Here is a 21,946-nt window from a genome sequence, read left to right as displayed (position 1 = left end):
TGAGGAAGACCGCAGTGGTCTTATGGAGGACTGGGAGCTGCTCTGCTGAAGGTAAACAGCTCTTTACACACTGTTTACTAGTCACTCTTACAAAAATAGGTGAAGAAATGCCTTTTAAAAACAAGTTTGGGTGGGGAGGGGGTGAGAATTGAGTTTTTGTAAGATTCACAACGGATAAACACACCTAATATTAATTACAACTACTACTAAACCTAGTAATATACCTAGTATTAATCTTTACAGTAATAGTAAGTCGTTGTTACAAATGTTGTTACATTTATTTTAATGGCAAGAAAACATTTTATGTATTATTAAAATAATGATGCATTCTAACATAAAATGTTACTTTACCAAGAACACAGCTGGCATAAAGGTTTGTGAGCTTGTACTTATTAATGCTATTGGATTTATTTATCTATTGCATTAATGCTAAATGTTTACATTGACTACATGTGTTGATGTTTCTTCCTCTTTCTCACACTATTTTCTCTCAAAATATCTTTAAAATCAGTGACCTAATCTTAGCTAAATTCAGTCTCTCTCTCTCAGTGCTTCTCTGAAAAGCATGTGCAATTGTGCATGAGGAATTTTCTATATCATAAATGATTGTACACTAGATAAATAAACATGGTGTCCACATTTTTCTGGGATGGAAGCAAAATCTAAAACAGACTGGCAAAAATAAAGCCAATAAATATTGGCTGTCATTAGTATACCTGGTCAGAATGCCCAAATAAAGCATATGTGTGGGGAAACACAGGAGTAGTCTAACATCACCTTTCTCTTAAAGGTGTCTTAAAATGTCGAGCTGTGTTTGCCTTCGCACAGTTGGATACATTGAGTTGGTACATTGAAGGAACAAAACTTCAAACCTCAAACACTGTGTTTTCTTTCAAAAGGAAATGTGCAAATACAAATTAAATAGGAAATGTTGCGGTAAGATTTTTGCCTTGTAATGATGACTTTCTGTGGGTTTTATATTGAAGTTTACTTTTTTTTTTTCCTTCAGAATGGAATGACATGACATCTTCACCAAGTCTTCTGCTGCTTCTCGTGTCCATCTCATAAATTTACTTCCACAAACACCTAGGAAACACCACCAAGAGGGATAGCTGACAATGTTGTCATCAAAGGAGATCAAATGTGAGGATGGAGTTTCCAAAAAATCTTTTTATTGTTATTCCTCACCACAAGAACAAACCCAAGAGAATACAAGAAAAGGGACATCTCACTGCTGCTTAGACTGCGGGAAGAGTTTTATGAAACAGAGTTTTCTTCAAAGACACCAGCGCATTCACACAGGAGAGAAACCGTTTCACTGCTCAGACTGTGGGAAGAGTTTTAATCAACAGACTCACCTTCAAACGCACCAGCGTATTCACACAGGAGAGAAACCGTATCACTGCTCAGAGTGTGGAAAGAGTTTTAATCAACAGACTTATCTCCGATCGCATCAGCGCATTCACACAGGAGAAAAACCGTATCACTGCTCAGAGTGTGGGATGACTTTTAGAGAAAGTGGTAAACTTAAAACACACCAGCGCATTCACACTGGAGAGAAACCGTATCACTGCTCAGAGTGTGGGATGAGTTTTAGAGAAAGTGGTAAACTTAAAACACACCAGCGCATTCACACTGGAGAGAAACCGTATCACTGCTCAGAGTGTGGGATGAGTTTTAGAGAAAGTGGTAAACTCAAAATACACCAGCGTATTCACACTGGAGAGAAACCGTATCACTGCTCAGATTGTGGGATGAGTTTTAGAAACAGTGGCAACCTCAAAAAACACCAGCGTATTCACACTGGAGAGAAACCGTATCTCTGCTCAGAGTGTGGGATGAGTTTTAATCAGCAGAGTATTCTTCAAACACACCAGCGCATTCACACAGGAGAGAAACCGTATCACTGCTCAGACTGTGGGATGAGCTTTAGAGAGAGTAGTAAGCTCAAAACACACCAGCGCATTCACACTGGAGAGAAACCGTATTACTGCTCAGACTGTGGGAAGAGTTTTAATCAACAAGGTACTCTTCAATCACACCAGCGCATTCACACAGGCGAAAAACCATATCACTGCTCAGACTGTGGGATGAGTTTTAGAAACAGTGGTAACCTCAAAAAACATCAGCGAATTCACACAGGAGAGAAAATATATTATGGTTAGGAGTACGGAAAGAGCTTTTGAAACAGTGTTGCCCTTAAAAACATTAGCACTTTCAGACAAGACAGAACCATATTACTGCTTAGATTGTGGAATGAACTTTAGTGGTTACAGTGGTTACTTTAAAACACATCATCGTGTTCGAAAAAGGGAAGAAACCCCCATCACTTAAAGTGTGGGAGGGACTTCTGACATTGAAGTTTTAAGACACTCAAATGTGTTAATAACAAATTATGATGGTTAATCCAGAAATGTGAACATGGCACTGTATTCTGCACTATCTGGGGGGGAAAATATATATAATATATATGTGGACATTTTGCTGTGTGCTTTTTTACATGATGCAGTGTTAATACCTTTTAAATACAATGATGCGCCATGTGATGAACTGCTTGTACATACAGAAGGAACCAGCAAATGCATAACATTCTGTATGTTCTTTGGTCAAATAAATAATATGTACAGAATGAGCTGCCTCTAGCTGTAAACCTGATGCTTCTCGTGTCCATCTCTTAAAATGACTTCCACAAACACTTAGGAAAAACCACCAAGAGGGATAGCTGACAATGTTGTCATCAAAGGAGATCAAATGTGAGGATGGAGTTTCCAAAAAATCTTTTTATTGTTATTCCTTACTGCAAGAACAAACCCAAGGGAATACAGGAAAAGGGACATCTCACTGCTGCTTAGACTGCGGGAAGAGTTTTAGAAACAGTGGTAACCTGGACACAGGAGTGCTGTTCTAGGGAGTGCTATAAATGATTTCTTTAAAGTGTCAGATTCATATAATTAAATACTATTTATTTGTAACTGATGGGATCAAACAGAATCAGGTGTTTTCTGAGAGGAATAGATTCCACTTTCCCCGCTGAGCTGAACTGGGACCTTCCTGATAGATATTTTGTTTCTAACTTCTGTAGATCATTTCATGCTGGTTACTACCGAAACGTGAACGACTTCTCAACCGGAAAGTCACGGGCTGAGAATTTGAATACCTACCCTGTTGCTCGCAGGGGGCGGGGCTTACCGGAATGCGGGTGTGATTAAACAGTGTGAGCCCTCCTCCAGGTGGGGGCGCTAGTTTTAGCGTTCTGTACTGTAGTTCTCTAAAGACAATAAAGCAGAGAAGAAGACCCCAGTCCACTGTTCTTGTTTCTTGTTTTTAGGGAGAAAAATAAACTGCTTTGTTGAAGGTAAGGAACTCATTTACACACTGTGTTTACAACTTACTCTTACAGAAATGGATGGAGAAATGCTCTCTGGTTTTGGTAAAAAGGGTTTTAGAATTATTTTTTCCTGATATTTAGAATGGATAACCACACCATTAATACACTACTGCAGTACTGATGTTCACAGTAATATAAGTCATTTTTATTAGATGTAATGAGAAACATAGCCTATTAAGATAGTAAGGTATTTCAGCACGAAATTTACAAAACCATACCAAAAACAGTGCAGTAGCTAGCAAAACGGTTTGTGAGCAGAAATATGTATGTCTAAGTTACTGATGTGATCATTGGGCTTATGCATTTGTTTATTGCATTTAATGCTAAATGCTATCATTGACTACTAGTATTGTGTGTTTTGTCCTATTCCTTATGTAATATTCTCTTAAATATTTTTGGAATACTAATGTTTACTACTAATACTAATGTAGATACCTGTTAAATTACAGTCTTGGCTTCTTTTATTTTTATTTTAAAAATTGTTTGTTTTTTTTTCTCCAGAATATAATGTCATTTTCTCACAAGTCTTCTGCTGCTCCTCGTGTTTCCATTTTCTTTTATCTCTTAAAGTTGACTTCCACAAAGACCTGAAGAAACACAGAGACCTCACAATGTTGTCATCAGAAGATATAAAATGTGAAAATGTAGTTTCTACAAGCTCCACTACAAACACCAAATCTTTTTATTGTTATTCCACTTCACAACAAGCCCAAAACAATACAGGGAAGGGGACATCTCACCACTGCTCAGACTGTGAGAAGAGTTTTATGAAACGGATTGCTCTTCAAACACACCAGCGCATTCACACCGGAGAGAAACCATATCACTGCTCAGACTGTGAGAAGAGTTTTATGAAACGGATTGCTCTTCAAACACACCAGCGCATTCACACCGGAGAGAAACCATATCACTGCTCAGACTGTGGGAAGAGTTTTAGAGAGAGTGCTAAACTCAAAACACACCAGCGTATTCACACTGGAGAGAAACCGTATCACTGCTCAGACTGTGGGAAGAGTTTTAACCAACAGAGTACTCTTCAAACACACCAGCGCATTCACACTGGAGAGAAACCTTTTTACTGCTCAGAGTGTGGAAAGAGCTTTAGAAAGAGTGGTGCCCTCAAAACACACCAGCGTGTCCATACAGGAGAGAAACCGTATCACTGCTCAGACTGTGGGATCAGTTTTAGAGACAGTGGTGACCTCAGAAAACACCAACGCATTCACACAGGAGAGAAACCGTATCACTGTTCAGACTGTGGAAAGAGCTTTAGAAACAGTGTTGCCCTTAAAAAACACCAGCGTATTCACACAGGAGAAAAACCATATCACTGCTCAGACTGTGGAAAGAGCTTTAATCAACAGAGTACTCTTCAAACACACCGGCGCATTCACACGGGAGAAAAACCATATTACTGTTCAGATTGTGGAAAGAACTTTAGAAATAGTGGTACCCTCCAAACACACCGGCGCATTCACACAGGAGAAAAACCGTATTACTGTTCAGAGTGTGGAAAGAATTTTAGAAAGAATGGTACGCTAAGAAAACACCAGCGCATTCACTCAAGAGAAACCATGTCACTGAAAACGTAGTAGGAACTTCCAACATTCAAAATTGAAGACACACTAATGCATTAAGAGGGGGTGTTCAGAGCACTATCTGTTGGCATCAAGGCACCATTACCAGACATCATTGCCAGGCGACAGAAGGTACTGTAAGCTTACGGTCAGACTGGATTATAAGATATTAAGCACAATATAAAACTTTTAAAAAGTTACTACTAAACTAAATACATTTGTCCAGAATGTCTAATTATAGAAACTGTTAAATACTAAAATAAGGTGATTTTACTTCACTGTTAATTAGCAGTACATCCTTTCTGAAATATGTGGTGGTATTATTTATACAAAAACAAAGATCTGATTGAGACATCCTGCCTTTACATTTTTTACTTTTGTGCATACCCATTTTTTTGTATGATAAAATGTCCTGTTTTTGTTGTTGTTTTTTTTAGTGATTTTATATAAGAAGTTATCTTTTAAGATTTGTCATTGGTGAAACATGATTGGAAGAAATTTAGCAGGTGAACACAGGCAGAGCGTTTTTTTTCAAGGTATATAAAGTAAGTGAAATTTAAATGAAATTCATTTTCTACATTTTGTAAAGTAGAACATTTTTGCATTTTTAAACAAAATAAAAAAAAAAGCATCACAGATCTTCCATTCCAGGTCATTAACACAAGCAAAGTCTAATCATGCTCCTCTGATACTCTATATTTTGTTTCTGGTATAGTGGTGACATTTGGCATGAGTTCAGCATTGTACTGTAATGCAAACACTTCATGTCCAAAGTGGCAATTTTTACAGTAGAAGGGGAATAAAATTGATGTTCAATGTTACGTCAAGACCACGTCTCTTCTTGCAGTCCAGGAGGGGCGCTAATTCTACAATAGTAGTTCTGTAAACACGATAAAGAGGAGAAGAAGATCTGAGTCCGCTTTCTTCTCATGGAGAATCAGGAGCTGCTCTGCTGAAGGTAAACAGCTCTTCTGCACCTTTACACACCGTGTACACTGTTTACAACCATCTCTTACATACAATGGTTGAGAAGCTCTTTCTTCGAGGACAGGTTTGGGTGGTCAAGCACAGCAATGCTAACACATACCTGTGGTGTTGTGCATCCCATCTTTTCACAATATCAGAAAGAATTGGTGTAGGTGGGGCAGAACGAGGAAAGGTGCTCTAGTAAATCGACTGTGCTGCCTTCTTTTATGGATTTGAAGAATACCACTACTACTGTTTTTGTGTCCCTAGCCTGTACACATATATTGCGCCTAAAAAGCATGTTAGGGTTACAATTTGTTTATATTCCAAGCACCAAGCAAGTGCTTCTACTTACAGTGTGATGGGTGAGTGCCATATTTTAATGTTATGCAGTTTTTAGGTTTTATTGTCTCTGATCTAACCTTTCTTATGGGCAACACCCATTATATATGCATATAAACCTTTTATATGAGTTCTTTTGCATGAAAAAGTTTCCAGATACTGAACTTTTCTTTGAGTGCAGCTGAGAACCAATGACTTTACAGACATGGAAAATTAAATTGAATACATTTACTGTAGTAAACTAAAAATAGTAACATATTGCTTAACAGAATAGTAGGAAAGTATATAGTATAGTATAGTATATGCAGAGTAGTGGAAAAGTGCAGTTTGGTGTACTTTGTTGGACAGTCCTAGTTGTTTTTAATTAAGTTGTGTTTTAACTTTCATTAAGTGTTAATAATAGTCTATAATAATAGTAATTGATTTTTTTTGCCGAATGTTACAATTTAAAAAAGATTTTAGATCTTTTGTATGTCACTGGTGTGCTATTGTTACTGTGGGCTTTTTTTGTCACGTTAAATAAATTGCACATTTGACATAACACTTTCATATTACTTTTTATATTACATGAGACAGTCTTACAAGTTTAAATGTAGGGGAAAATAGAAGACATCTTGCCATTCACAAAGTGGACATTTCTGTAAAATGTCCCACCTACTCTTAAGGGAGCTTTAGAATGTCAAACTATATGTACCTTGGCATAGTTGAATAACAAGATTTCAGTTCATAGAAGTGACAAATTGTGAACCTTAGATACTGGTGTGCTCTCTTTCAAAAATCTAAATGCACCCAAATAAAATGGGTGTAAAATTGGTCAATTCAGGACCCCCAAAACTGTTAAGCAATAGCCTTGGCTCCTTTGTTTGAATTTAAAATTGTTTAATGTAATGAGACAGCAGATGTCTTAATTAATTGGGAAAACTAAAAAATGTCAAATGATGTTGACCAGTGTGTTTTTGTGCATTTTGATATTATTCATACTGAATTTTACTTGTTTTCCTCTCTAGAATGGAATGATGTCTTCTCGCAAGTTTTCTGCTCCTCCTAGTGTCCATTTTGTTATTACTTAAAATTTCCATCTGCAAACACTTTAAGGAACATTACGAAGAGAGGTCTCTCACAATGTTGTCATCAGAAGAGATAAAATCTGAAAATGTAGTTTCTGAAATCTCCACAAAAACATTTTGTGGTTATTATGCTCCACAAGTACAAACCTTAAAGAATACAGAAGCGGTGGCGTCTCATCACTGCTCAGACTGTGGAAAGAGTTTTATGAAACAACGTGCCCTCCAGACACACCAGCGCATTCACACTGAAGAAAAACCGTATCCCTGCTCAGACTGTGGAAAGAGTTTTATGAAACAACGTGCCCTCCGGACACACCAGCGCCTTCACACGGGAGAAAAAACATATCACTGCTCAGACTGTGGGAAGAGTTTTATGAAACAACGTGCCCTCCGAACACACCAGCGCATTCACACTGGAGAAAAACCATATCACTGCTCAGACTGTGGGAAGAGTTTCAATCAACAGACTCACCTCAGAACACACCAGCGCATTCACACAGGAGAGAAACCGTATTGCTGCTCAGAGTGTGGAATGAGTTTTAGAGAGAGTGGTAACCTTAGAAAACACCAACATATTCACACTGGAGAGAAACCGTATCACTGCTCAGAGTGTGGGATGAGTTTTAGAAACAGTGGTAACCTAAAAAAACACCAACATATTCACACTGGAGAGAAACCATATCGCTGCTCAGAGTGTGGAAAGAGCTTTAATCAACAGAGTGCTCTTCAAAAACACCAGCGCATTCACACTGGAGAGAAACCATATCGCTGCTCAGACTGTGGAAAGAGCTTTAATCAGCAGAGTATTCTTCAAACACATCAGCGCATTCACACTGGAGAAAAACCGTATTATTGCTCAGACTGTGGGATGAGTTTTAGAGAGAGTGGTACCCTCAGAAAGCACCAGCGCATTCACACAGGAGAGAAGCCGTATCACTGCTCAGAGTGTGGAAAGAGTTTTAACCAACAGGGTACTCTTCAAATACACCAGCGCATTCACACTGGAGAGAAACCGTATCACTGCTCAGAGTGTGGGATGAACTTTACAGAGAGTGGTAACCTTAAAACACACCAGCGCATTCACACAGGAGAGAAACCGTATTACTGCTCAGACTGTGGGAAGAGTTTTAAAGAGAGTGCCAAACTCCGAAAACACCAGCTTATTCACACAGGAGAGAAACCGTATCACTGCTCAGAGTGTGGGAAAAGTTTTAGAGAGAGTGCCAAACTCAGAAAACACCAACTCATTCACACAGGACAGAAATAGTATTGCTGCTCAGACTGTGGAAAGAGTCTTACCTTGACAACACACCGAAGAAAATTGAAAATATGGGAGGACTTTTGACATTTAGAACTGAAAACTCACAAATGCATTAAAAGTGGGTTAAAAAATTCTGGCAGTTAAACCAGAGGCGTGAACAATGCAATGTATATCACAATGTCTATAAAAATGTAAAGTAAATGTATGGTCACACTGAAGGTTGTTTTTCCACGTGATACAGTGTTAGTATTGATTTTTTTAAAAATAATGTTTCATGTGGGCTGTTGGGTCAGTGGTCAACTTGTTACTTGTAAGTATCTCTTACCTTTGAGTTAGATGAAAGGTGGTTGATCATAAACTGCTTAGAACACTATTAGGACATTATTGAAAATACCAGCAAGTGCATGGAACTCATATTCTTTGTCTAAACAGCCAGCTGTAAACCGCACTCTGAATGGCAAGAATGCAGCGTCAACTGTAAGGGATCTACAGTGGGTTAAAAAACAAGAAATGCAGTCAGAAATATGTAGAAAAAAAAAACGAAGATAAACATGTTCTCCATTTGAAGATAATTAGAGAACTGTTCTGTGGCCGCCTGTACAGACAAACGGCAAGAGAGATGAGAATGGTACATAATCCATTAGTTCAATGACTTATTCCTTTCTTCCTCATCAGGGTTGCTATTGGTCCAAAGCCTACCCATATTTTTGTACGTAAGGCCATCCCTGTTGTACATAATCTTCTGAGGATATTAGAAATTGTGGAATTTATTTGGGACTAATTTATGTTTTATTTGTGCCCTTATATTGGCTTTTAGAGACTGGGTTAAAAAAAGTTTGCACGGATTGTACAATTGTTGCGGTGGGAAAACAGCATGTGAAGAGGGTGTGTCAACCTGGCTCCTTAACAGCATGCTGAAGTATTGATGGAAACATGCATAACCTGGAAAAACAATGTATACATTTTTCCACAGTATTTATTTATTTATTTGCATACCACATTTATTCAATTTTCAAGTTATTGGGTTATGTATAAGTTGTTTTTTTTGCTGATTTGTAAATTTCAGATATTCTGACATATAATCTAATAATTCAATAGTTAAGGATAACACTAACAATTAAAATATACCTCCTAAGCTTTTTTAAGCGGATCATTTAAATGAAGCACAGGCAAGTGGTGTGTTTGTGACTGGGTAGTTTCCATTACCATCTGATACTAGCACCAAATTATCTTGTATGCCTATAGTAAGCTATAGTAATAGTCAGTGTATGCCTATAGTAAGCTGCTTGTACTCGAGGAGTGGAGTTCAACTGGATTGCTGAAGCTCCAAATGGGTATACAATGTAAGTTTTGAATTCAACAATGCATAAAGCAATGATGTACACAATGCAGGAGCCAAAACAATCAGATGTTACATTTTGCAGTAGGAAGCAAATTAAAATGTAGCTCACGGTGCGATGCAAACAGTGGTGGTATTAATCTTGAGTTCTTTTCTTGTTCAGCATTAACTATTTGTTACCTGTTTTCTTGGCTTTATATTTATCTAGAAATAGTACTTCATGCTCTTATCAATAGATTGGCTTTGGGCTAATGCTAGTTCTGACTGCAGGAGCATGTAGACATCCATACAGCAGATTACTGCATTCACTGAGATAGTTCATTTGCATTTTCACAACACACCAGGGCGTTCACACAGGAGAAAACTGAAAGTGTGAAAGGACCTTAAAATTGAAAACTCACAAATGCATTAAAAGTGGGTTAAAAAGTTCTGACGGTTAAAGCAGAAGTGTTTAATTTCAATTCATATTCATTTATATCCCAATGTCTGAAAACGTAAACTAAATGTATGGACACACTGACGGTTGTTTTTCATGTGATACAGTGAAAATAATGTGCCATGTGGGCTGTTGGGTCAGTGGTCAACTCTTGTAAGCCTCTCTTACCTTTGAGTTTAGAGTTTTTTTTCTTGTTCGGCATTACCATTTTTGATTTCTGTCCAGTTGAAACACAAATTGTCTTTCTAAAATAAATAAATGCTTTATTGCTACTTCTTGTCCTTTATATTTTTATTGTTATATGTTATAGGTCATATGTTATTATTAATAACACATGACAGGAATCATGAATTGTAATTAAGTTCAACTCAAGTCGTCTTCAGCTTTAACCAAATTTAGACATAGAAGAACATATTTTCTATGTCTTTTAAGCATTCACTTGATGAAGATGCATTTTCAACTTTTAACCAAACTGGGATGTAGTTTCAGCGAACAGCGTGGATGGTTCTTTAACAAATCTTTAACAATATATTTCTGGGTGGGAATGTAGTGGGATTAAAGTATGTCACATTTGTGTAATTAAATACTATTTCAGGTGTAACTGATGGGTTTTATCAGAAACATTGGTATAGGAGTAGAGTGTAAAAGTATCTTGCTGATCTGAACTGGGAGAGATTTAACGCCGACAGAGCCACAGTGATCAGATGGTTCCAGTGCAGTCCAGGTGGGTTGCAGTCCAGGTGGGTTGCAGTCCAGGTGGGGTCGCTAGTTCTTTAACGGTGGCGGTAAAACTCTCCAAAGACAAAGCGGAGAAGAAGAAGATCCCAGTTTTCTTGTGAAGCCGGAGCTGCTAAAGGTAAACAACTCTTTTACACTTTCACACACTGTCTTCACTGACTTACAACTTACTCTTACAAAAATGGGGGGGGATTTTCTCTTTGAAGGCAGGTTTGGTTGAGGAGGGGTCCGATTATTGTTCTGAGATTCAGAATGGACATGCAGCACTGCGCTAATCTTTACAGTAGTGTCATAAAACTAATGTAATATCTTATTAAAATAACGACCTACCAAATTGTACCAAGAGGACTGTTAACTTAAGACTGTATTCTCTTAAAATATTCGTAATACTTATATCTGTTGAGTAAATGCATGAAAAATCAACCTTCTAACCTAAGATGGAGTCAGTGTCCCTCTCACAGTGCTTGTCAGTAGATTTTCACAATATCAGAAAGAATTGGTGTAGGTGGGGTACAACGAGGACATGTGCTCTAATAAATTGACTGGGATGTCTTCTTAAAAAAGAAGCCAAAAATGGTTGCTTGCACACCTTCCACTACTACTGAAACGCCTGTTTTTGTGTCCTTGATTTTCACACATATATTGCACTTAAAATGCATGTTAGGGTTACAATTTATTTATTTTCTCAATAAAAAATGATGTTTGGCAATTATATTTAATATTTATATAGAATTATATTTGTATACTTTTTGAGCTGCAGATGTATCATAACTTGTTTTTTTTTAATTAATTATATAGCATTCCAAGCACCAAGCAAATGCTTGTGTTTACAGTGTGAAGGATATATTTAGCCATATTTTGATGTTTTACAGTTCTAACTGCAAAAATCTATACATTATTATGAAATGTATTATTTATATTACTTAAAACAAAGGCCAAATATAATAATATAATGATTGCAATGGTCTTAGAAGTCATGTCAAAAAACAACATTACCTTCTTTATTCTTAGAATAAGAGAATTAGAGAATACTTCAAACACGCGCCAAATCAAGAAGTCCTAGCAGCACACTATCCCTTCCTATCACTCTGGCTGAATTCTGGCCAATAAACACATCATAATTCACCTATATGGACAAACTACATTTATTTCATTTATTGCTGCTATCATACTGCTGTTTGCAGTAATGTACAGTGCATTTCATGACCTTGCTTTTGCATGATACCTACAGCAAGGTTAACAGCACTAAGCTACCTATTTACATTACTTTTTACATGATGTTTAAGCAATGCCTTTAGTTTAATTGTTTGTATAATATTTTACTTATGTGGTCTGGTTTTTACTTTTCTTATTAGTTTTATTGTGTGTAGAGGATTAGCAAAGTAATTGATTGTACATTGTAAGTGCCTGTTTTCTGTACACATGGCAATAAAACTCTTAAATTTTTATTAGTAACTTTAAGATTTGTCTATTACAAATTAGAAATCCGTTCGTCAACAGATATTTACCTCATTCATTTATATAAAGATGACTGAAAATGAGCTTCTCCATTTCACTATTTTTCAGTATGTCAGTATATTGATTTTTTTTTTTCTTCTTCTTCTCCAGAATGGAATGACCTCTTTCCACATAATTTCACCTCAAGAAACACCACTAAGAGGAATATCTCACAATGTTGTCATCAGAAGAGATTAAATGTGAGGATGCAGTTTCCAAATGCTCCACTACGGATAAAAAATATTTTCACCATCACTCTTCACCAGAACAAACCCAAAAGAATACAGGAAAATGGACACCTCACCACTGCTCAGACTGTGAGAAGAGTTTTAATCAACTGAGTAATCTCAAAAACCACCAGGGTATTCACACTGAAGAGAAGCTGCATCACTGCTCATATTGTGGGAAAAGCTTTGATCAACAGAGTGCTCTTCAAACAGACCAGCGCATTCACACAGGAGAGAAAACGTATCACTGTTCAGAGTGTGGGATGAGTTTTAGAGAGAGTGGTACATTTAGAAAACACCAGCGCATTCACACTGGAGAAAAGCCCTATCACTGCTCAGAGTGTGAGATGAGTTTTAGAGACAGTGGTAAACTCAGAAAACACCAGCGCATTCACACTGGAGAGAAACCATATCACTGCTCAGAGTGTGGGAAGAGCTTTAGAAGTAGTAGTAACCTCAAAGTACATCAGCACATTCACACAGGAAAGAAACCGTATCATTGCTCAGACTGTGGGAAGAGTTTTAGAGATATTAGTACCTTCAAAACACATCAACGCATTCACACTGGAGATAAACCGTATTACTGCTCAGTGTGTGGGAGGAATTTTAGAGGTAGTAGTGGCCTCAGAACACACCAGCGCATTCACACAGGAAAGAAACCGTATCATTGCTCAGACTGTGGGAAGAGTTTTAGAGATTTTAGTACCTTCAAAACACATCAACGCATTCACACTGGAGAGAAACCGTATTATTGCTCAGTGTGTGGGAGCAATTTTAGAAGTAGTAGTTCCCTCAAAACACATCAACGCATTCACACTGGAGAGAAACCGTATAACTGCTCAGTGTGTGGGAGGAATTTTAGAACTAATAGTGCCCTCAAAACACATCAACGCATTCACACTGAAAGAAGCTAATGCTGAAAGTGTGAGAGGAACGTAAGACATTTAAATCTGAAGCGACACAAAAGCATTGAGAGTGTGGAAAAATATATTTTCATTTTGTTGTAGTGTTGTCTTTTATTTAGCAGTTTATCAATCTCTGTTCACGTGCTTAAAAATATAGCATGGTGCCTGTACACCTCCCTTTCCTGAGGAGAAAAAACAACTAGGTTTTATAAGGGCACTGATTTCAGACGGACAGAAGTGTGCTACCTGCAGAATGAATGTGAGCTGAGATGGTTTGGCTCAGACTGACGATTAACTATAACCTGAGCGCATAAATAGTAGTTCTTCTGTATCCCAAGTTTCCTGATGCTCTCTTTTTCTGGAAGAAGAATTTTACAAAGTTCAGTATCTGGTAACATGATGCAAATCTATGGACACATTGATGTCTTTATTTGTTTTTTTTTTTACTGCATGATGCAGTGTTAATATTGTTTAAACAAAAAATGTGCCATGTAGACTATTATTGTGAGGCCAACGTGTTTAAAAAATGATTTGACATAAACTGATTTAAACAGTAAGATAAGAGTAAGATAGAGTTGGATTACCACTTTCCCGGTCAATGCATGAGAAGCCGGTTGGGAAGTGACATGATAACTGGGTCCATTATATGTATATGTGTGTATATATATATATATATATATATATATATATATATATATATATATATATGTATATGTGTGTATATATATATATATATATATATATATATATATATATATATATATATATACATACTGTCAGTGGGCAAAACTTTTATTATAGGATTATCGTATCAATGATAAGGGGAATAGCTATATGCAAGGTCTGTAGATCATATATCAGTGACACGACCACCTCAACCAATCCAATGTTGTCTATCACCATGTTAGTTTGATAAAACAACATTGGACTTCAGTATGTGAAATGTCAAATTCCATAAAATTGTGGGCTTCTGACATGCTGTTAATATTTTAATCAATTTCTAGCTTTACTACCTGCAGTTCCAGGGTAAAAAAAAACTAAATAAAAAAAACCCCACTATATATATATAAAACTGTGACACAATTGATGGATGAGACCAAAGTAAAAATATGTACATTAGGCTCTACATTTAATTCTTGAACCATGACTTTATGAACTGCAGGAATGCTGTAGACATTTGTACTTAAATTAACATTTTGATCCATTCTGCTACTTCCGTTGTCTGTCATAGAGACATCATAAAGAGGCCAGTTGAGTAGTGATAAGTCTGCAACAGTGGAGTGGTTGATTTCTAATTGTTAATTTTAAATTCCTTCCCTCATCTGCATCTACAACCTTCTTTCTAAATGCCTCAGAGAGGTCTTCATTACCAGTGTCTTTGTTTGAGATGTAAATATGAACAAAATGTAATATTTCAGTCGGGTATTTACTAAGCACCTGCAAAATGTTTGGAATGTTTTCATTTGTTTTTGTGTGGCTGTTTTGTTTCTAAATTGTCCTGATTTATTTTGAGTTCTGAATTTTGTTTTTGAGTTTATTTCAGATTTTTCTCTAATCTGTGGTTTTTGTATTATACCTTCCCTTCTTAAATAAATGTTCTTATTGGTATTGTTTTTTGTTTTGTTTTGTTTGTTCTTTGTTTTTTTTAAATTAGTAATGTATTTCTACTTGAATGTTTTAATAATTGAATAATCAACCGTAGATAAAACATTTGTGTGTCTGTAGTTAAATCTCAGGAAGAACTTAAATGCTGTAGAATCCCCTGTAGGATTGGGAAGAATACAGGGAGGAAAGGTGACATTGAAACTCCCAGAGGAAATGTTGTTCAAAACAGAACTAATGGACAGAAATCAGTGTTGTGAATTAGCTGGCAAGTTCAAGTTAACAATATTTTTATATAAATTTTCATAAATCAGAATATTTCCATTAATTGCCACCTGACAATGGCACCTTCACTTACAGCTCTGTGGTGGAAACTTATGGAAACCAAATTAAAACAAGATCATGAGGAGTTCAGTGCCAGTGTTCATTTCAATATGTATTTAGATGTCCTATTTTACACAGTTGTCACTTTCTGTCTTTCTTCTCATGCTAATCAACAGACTTCAATCAACAGATACAACAGAGCCTTTACAATTATATAATTTTGCAGTATAATTATAATAATGCAAAAAACATGCTTATAAACATACCAGCATAACACAATTTAGACCAGCAGACAGTGTGGAAACCAGTTTTCAGTGGCATTTTGTAAAAATAAATAACTTTTTTGTTATTTGTGGTTTTCTAACAAACAGATGTAATAAAACATGAAATATTGCTTTTTCAACCTAAATTAATAATTCATTAACTCTTTACTCGTTACATCTGTTTTTAACAGCTGTAGATCATCTAATACTGGTTGCTACGGTAATGTGAACAACCCAACCGCGCAGCGCAGGAGGCGGGTTTTTCTGGAATACGGGCGGGATTAAACTCAGCCTGAACCACGCTGATCAGGTGGTCCCAGTGTAAAGCCTCCAGCAGTCCAGGTAGGGGTACTAGTTCTACGATTCTGGGGATGAAGAATATCCCAGTCTGCGTTCTTCTGTGTTCTTTTATAGAAACAGGAACTGCTCTACACCTTTAGACACTTTTTGTTTACACTTTTTTTACTACTCACTCTTACAAAAATGGAGAAATGCTTGTGTGGGGAGGGGGTCAGAATTTAGTTTTTGTTTAGAACGGATAACCCCACCACAAATAGACCTAGTAGTGCTACTTAATAATGCTACTTTTAAGTGTTTATCATGTTATATGGTTAAAAATAAATGCAATGACAAGTATAGTTTATTAACATACAGTGGGACAAAAAAGTATTTAGTCAGCCACTGATGTGTGCAAGTTCTCCTACACTTAGAAAGTGTACCTATGATGAAAATTACAGACCTCTCTCATCTTTCTAAGTGGGAGAACCTGCACAATCGGTGGCTGACTAAATGCCCCACTGTAATTATGTATTTTAACTTAAAACCTATCTAACTGTATCAGGAACAGAGCACAAAGGTTTATGCATTTATTTATTGCATTTCATTATAAATGCTAATATTGACTACATGGTGGTGTTCTTCCTTTTATGATAAAATAAAAGAAGATGAAGAAATGGGTCGCCTGAGACACTTTAGTAGTTGGGTGAATTACCCTTGTAAGAAGAACAATACAAAGATGATTATTTCAAAATCAATATTGGATTTTTTTAGTATGTTAACATGTTGGTGTATTTTAAAATGTAATTTATTTCATCCCCAAGTGACCTCTTTCTTCCCCAATAACCTCTTGCAAGTCTTGTGCTGCTCCTAGTGTCTTTCATCTATCTATCATTTATCTATCATCTTAAAATTCACTTGCAAGAAAAACCCAAAGATATATATATATATATATATATATATATATATATATATATATATATATATATAATCATAATGTTGACATCAGAAAATATACACACGTGTACACAAATGTTGGTACCCCTCGGTTAATTAAAGAAAACCCCACAATGGTCACAGAAATAACTTGAATCTGACAAAAGTAATAATAAAAAATGAATGAAAATGAACAAATAAAAATCGACATTGATTCAACAGAATTATTTTTAAAAATAAACTCACAAAACAGACCTGAACAAAAATAACGGTAATCAAGACCTGCGACTGAGACCAAGCTTTCTGACACTGGGCAGCACATTTCTCTCTAGAATCCCATGATGGTCTTGAGATTTCATTGTACCCTGCACAGATTCATTTGTTTTCAACAACATTGTCTTCCTTGGTCGTCTCCCATGAAGTCCACTTTGGCTCAAACAATGGATGGTGTGATCTGACACTGATGTTCCTTGATCTTAAAGATCACCTTTAATCTCTTTAGAAGTGTTTCTGGGCTCTTTTGTTACCATTCGTATTATCTGTCTCTTTGATTTGTCAACACGTCCAGGGATGTTGGCTACAGTCCCATGGATCTTAAATTTCTGAATAATATGTGCAACTGTAGTCACAGGAACATCAAACTGCTTGGAGATGGTCTTATAACAGACTTATCTCCGAACACACCAGCGCAAGAAACAATTCATCATAATTAATTGTTTCTTTTGTAGGGGACTAGTGTGGATTTAGTGAGGTGACTGATAGAATGGTTTTATTAATATTCATAAACAACGTTTTTTTCTGTTCTCTTTAAAAAAATCTGTTATCTTAAAAATCTAATAAAAAACAGCTCTATTGGAACTGTGTCAATACTGCATTCGTGGTTGCAATAGCGTGAGAATAAACGCCCCAGCTCTTCAGGTGGGGGCGCTAGTTCTTCAACACAATAAAGCGAAGAAGAAGAGTCGCCCTGCAGTGTTCTTATAGAAATAGGAGCTGATCTGAAGGTAAACAACTCTACACCTTTACACACTGTTTACACTCTTCACTGCTTACTCTTAAAGAAATCGGCGGAGAGGTGCTCTGTTTTTGAAGACCGGTTCAGGTGGGTGGAGGGTGTCAGTGTTTTGTTTTTCTCAGATTGAGAAGACGTAAACACACCTATAATATATTACAGCACTGTTAATCTGTACTGTAATGTACAGGTGCATCTAAGAGAATTATAGACAATCGTGAAAAGCTCATTTTTGTTCATAGTTTATTGGAAAAAGATCAACTTTCATCTTATATATTAATTACATGTATTTCAAGCCTTTAAAGCTGTGATGTTTAGACTGTTTCAATAGAGATTTAGTCAAATGTGCAATTGAATATTCTAATAATTTGAGATACTGGGTTGTGTTTTTCGTGAGCAGTTCGTCATACGCCTCCAAATACATTGTACTTACATACTATAGTTTGAACTGATGATCTTGGAATCTGTATTGTTTAAAATGCTTCCAAAAGACATTCCTGACTTGTATAAATCTGTGATCACCCTTCTCAGATCTGACAGTTTAACAATTTAAAAAGTTGAAATCACTCAAAGCAGCATTTTTTACCACTGAACTGTTACCTTTAACCAGTTTCACAGGCTAACAGTTTGAAAAGCTCATCTCAAAAGAAATATCTGAAATATAAATGAGTACATGGTGAAATTGTCACACATGCACTGTGGAGCCTCTACTATAACCAGACCCCTTTCCACTTGTATGCAGAGGTGTAAATATCCAGTGGTCCAACACCTCAATGTTATGTAGTAGCATTTGAGACAGTTTGAGTTTCCCACTTTATTAATTTTCACTGTTTTTAGTATGTTATTGTTTGTGCATTTTATATTGAATTATACCTTTTTTCTTTATCCAGAATGGAATGAGCTCTCTTTGCAAGTCATCTGCAGCTCTCATCTCCCAGAATTTACTTCCACAAACGACTCAAGAAACACCACAAAGAGTGATATCTCACAATGTTGTCCTCAGAAGAGATCAAATGTGAGGATGGAGTTTCTAAAATCTCCACTACTAAGGAAAAATCTTTTTATTGTAATTCCTCACCTCAAGAAGAAGCCCAAAACAAAGCAGGAAAAGGCACATCTCACCACATCTCAGACTACGGGAAGAGTTTTGTGAAAGAGAGTGCTCTTCAAACCCAGCAGCGCATTCACACTGGAGAGAAACCTTATCAGTGCTCAGAATGTGGAAAGAGTTTTAATCAACAGAGTGACCTTCGAAGACACCAGCACATTCACACTGGTGAAAAACTGTATCATTGCTATGAGTGTGGGATGAGTTTTAGAGGGAGTGGCACCCTCAAAACCCACCAGCGCATTCACACAGGAGAGAAACCGTATCACTGCTCAGAGTGTGGAAAGAGGTTTAATCAACAGAGTGCTTTTCGAACACACCAGCGGGTTCACACAGGGGAGAAACCATATCACTGCTCTGAGTGTGGGAAAAATTTCAATCAACAGACTCACCTTCGAACACACCAACGCATTCACACAGGAGAGAAACCGTATCACTGCTCTGAGTGTGGGATGAGTTTTAATCAACATAGTGGTCTACAAACACACCATCGCATTCACACAGGAGAAAAGCCGCATTACTGCGCTGAGTGTGGAAAAAGTTTTAGAAAGAGTAGTACCCTCAAAAAGCACCAGCGTATTCACACTGGGGAGAAACCATATCCCTGCTCAGACTGTGGGATGAGTTTTAGAGAGAGTGATCAACTCAGAAAACACCAGCGCATTCACACTGGAGAGAAACCTTATCACTGCTCAGACTGTGGAATGAGTTTTAGAGAGAGTGGTACCCTAAAAAAACACCAGCGCATTCACACTGGAGAGAAACCATATCACTGTTCAGACTGTGGAAAGAGTTTTAATCAACAGAGTGCTCTCAAAAGACACCAGCGCATTCACACTGGAGAGAAACCGTATTACTGCTAATAGTGTGGGAGGAACTTCAGATATTTGAATGTGAAGACACACAAATGCATTAAGAGGCAGATAGAAACTTAACATCTGAATTGTTTAGAGTTGTGATGGTTAAATCCTAAATGTGAACGATGCATATCACAATATCTGAAAACATGAAAGTAGATGTATGGACATATTGATATGCTTTGTTAATATTGGGTAATACTGCTGGGTGAGTGACCTTCACTGATGTGAACAACTTATGATCGCTTACCTTGGAATGATGCTGATCCATGTAGAGTTGGTTGAGTGTAAAGTATTCATAGCAAAAAAAAAATGCATGGAATTATTTGGAAATATTTCACACAATATTTGGCACTTCAGTTGTAAAATATATGCATCAGTAGGTTTTTGTTTTTTTTTTTAACTTAGAAATTGGTTTTTAACTTTTCTTCCATACCACCTACTAATATGGGAACAGAGAGAGTTGTGGATAATCAATAGTCATTTTGAAACTGTAACTGTTTCATGCTACTGATTCCTTTGTATATTGTCATTTTGTGGGGCTAAGCAAACCCTATAGTACTCAAGTCCTTCATTGTATGCATAATAAAATTAAAACACTTTCATATTCTTTGTCCTCTTCTTCAAGCTCAAAGTGGTTCTGGTGCTTACCTGGAATCATTGGGTCTACGGAAGGAATATTCCCATGGACAGGTTGTCAGAAACTGTATGGATATGGGTAGAACACACCAAATGTAAATGGAGTGGAGACTAAACCCACAATCCTTTGATTTTTGGATGACTGGGACTTGGATCTTGAAATACTTAGATATAAAGTCCCAGTCATGAAAATGGAAATAAATAAATATACTGTTTTTATGGAACAAGTGGCCTCCCAACTGTAAATAAAATGTAAAGTTTGCATAAGCAGAAAGCGGTGTAAACAGCACAGGGTAACAACGTAAAAGTTGTAGAACCGCATTAAGTGATGTTTGTTAGCTGGAGAGTGGTGAAGGATGATGAGAAGAATAAGCATGTTTTACATGCTGGAGAGTGTAAGAGAGGCGAAGGAAGAGGAGAATAATCGTTACATAGTATACAGGCTTTTAGAGACAATGTGTTTCTAAATTGTAAAATCTGTTGCAACAGCAACACAGCATGTGTAGGAGATGTCTCAACGTAGTTCATCAACTGCATGCTAAAGCAAATGTACTTGCATCACATTATTCATTTTGCTTACTTTGGCACTTAACATTAGTTAACATTGCCAACAGAGCAGCTTCTGTGTCCAGATCTGCAAGCCGTGGTATGATAAATGATAACCTCCTGAGACCGAGACTTTTGCTTGGTGTTTAATTTCTCCTAGCTGTTTGGGAAATATAAAAACTAAATTTAGTCTATGAACATGTAGGCGCTTTTGCAAAAACACGTCTTCATATGAGGACCATATAACTTATATATAATATCTTACTGTGTAATAAAATAAAATTAAAAATTGTCTAACAAAGTACAAAACTGTTTATTTCGAACAGTAAACATGAGGATACAAAACCAAAAGTTAAAACATAGTAAGCTGTTTATTTCAAAGCTCTGCTGTTAGATCATTTGTTTCTAACCGCTGTTGGGTCTCTGATGCTGGTTGCTACAGTAACGTAAACCGGCAAATCAGCGGACTGCTCACTCCAGCCTCTACCCACGTGCAGTACAGGATGCAGGTTTTCCTGAAAACGGGTGGGATCAAACGCTCCCTGAGCCACAGTGATCACGTGGTCCCAGTGTGAGTCCCCCAGTAGTCCAGGTGGGGGCGCTAGTTTCACAACTATGGTTCTCCAAAGACAATGAAGCA

General features: G+C 36.9%; 1 protein-coding gene across 1 annotated transcript; it reads left to right on the top strand.

The window, feature by feature from the left end:
• Positions 1–20,701, top strand: LOC140549748 (uncharacterized). The gene is given in 7 exon segments (XM_072673494.1): positions 1–51; positions 1,010–2,160; positions 3,275–3,355; positions 3,890–4,925; positions 7,974–8,560; positions 13,199–13,747; positions 19,058–20,701. Coding segments are annotated over 6 exon segments (4,437 nt in total). The 5' UTR covers positions 1–51; positions 1,010–1,118; the 3' UTR covers positions 20,200–20,701.
• Positions 20,702–21,946: the final 1,245 nt, after the last annotated feature.

Source organism: Salminus brasiliensis, chromosome 2, assembly GCF_030463535.1.
Source record: "Salminus brasiliensis chromosome 2, fSalBra1.hap2, whole genome shotgun sequence".
NCBI lineage: Eukaryota > Metazoa > Chordata > Actinopteri > Characiformes > Bryconidae > Salminus > Salminus brasiliensis.
Note: the sequence above shows the minus strand (reverse complement) of the source record. Positions and strands in the feature narration are given on the sequence as shown.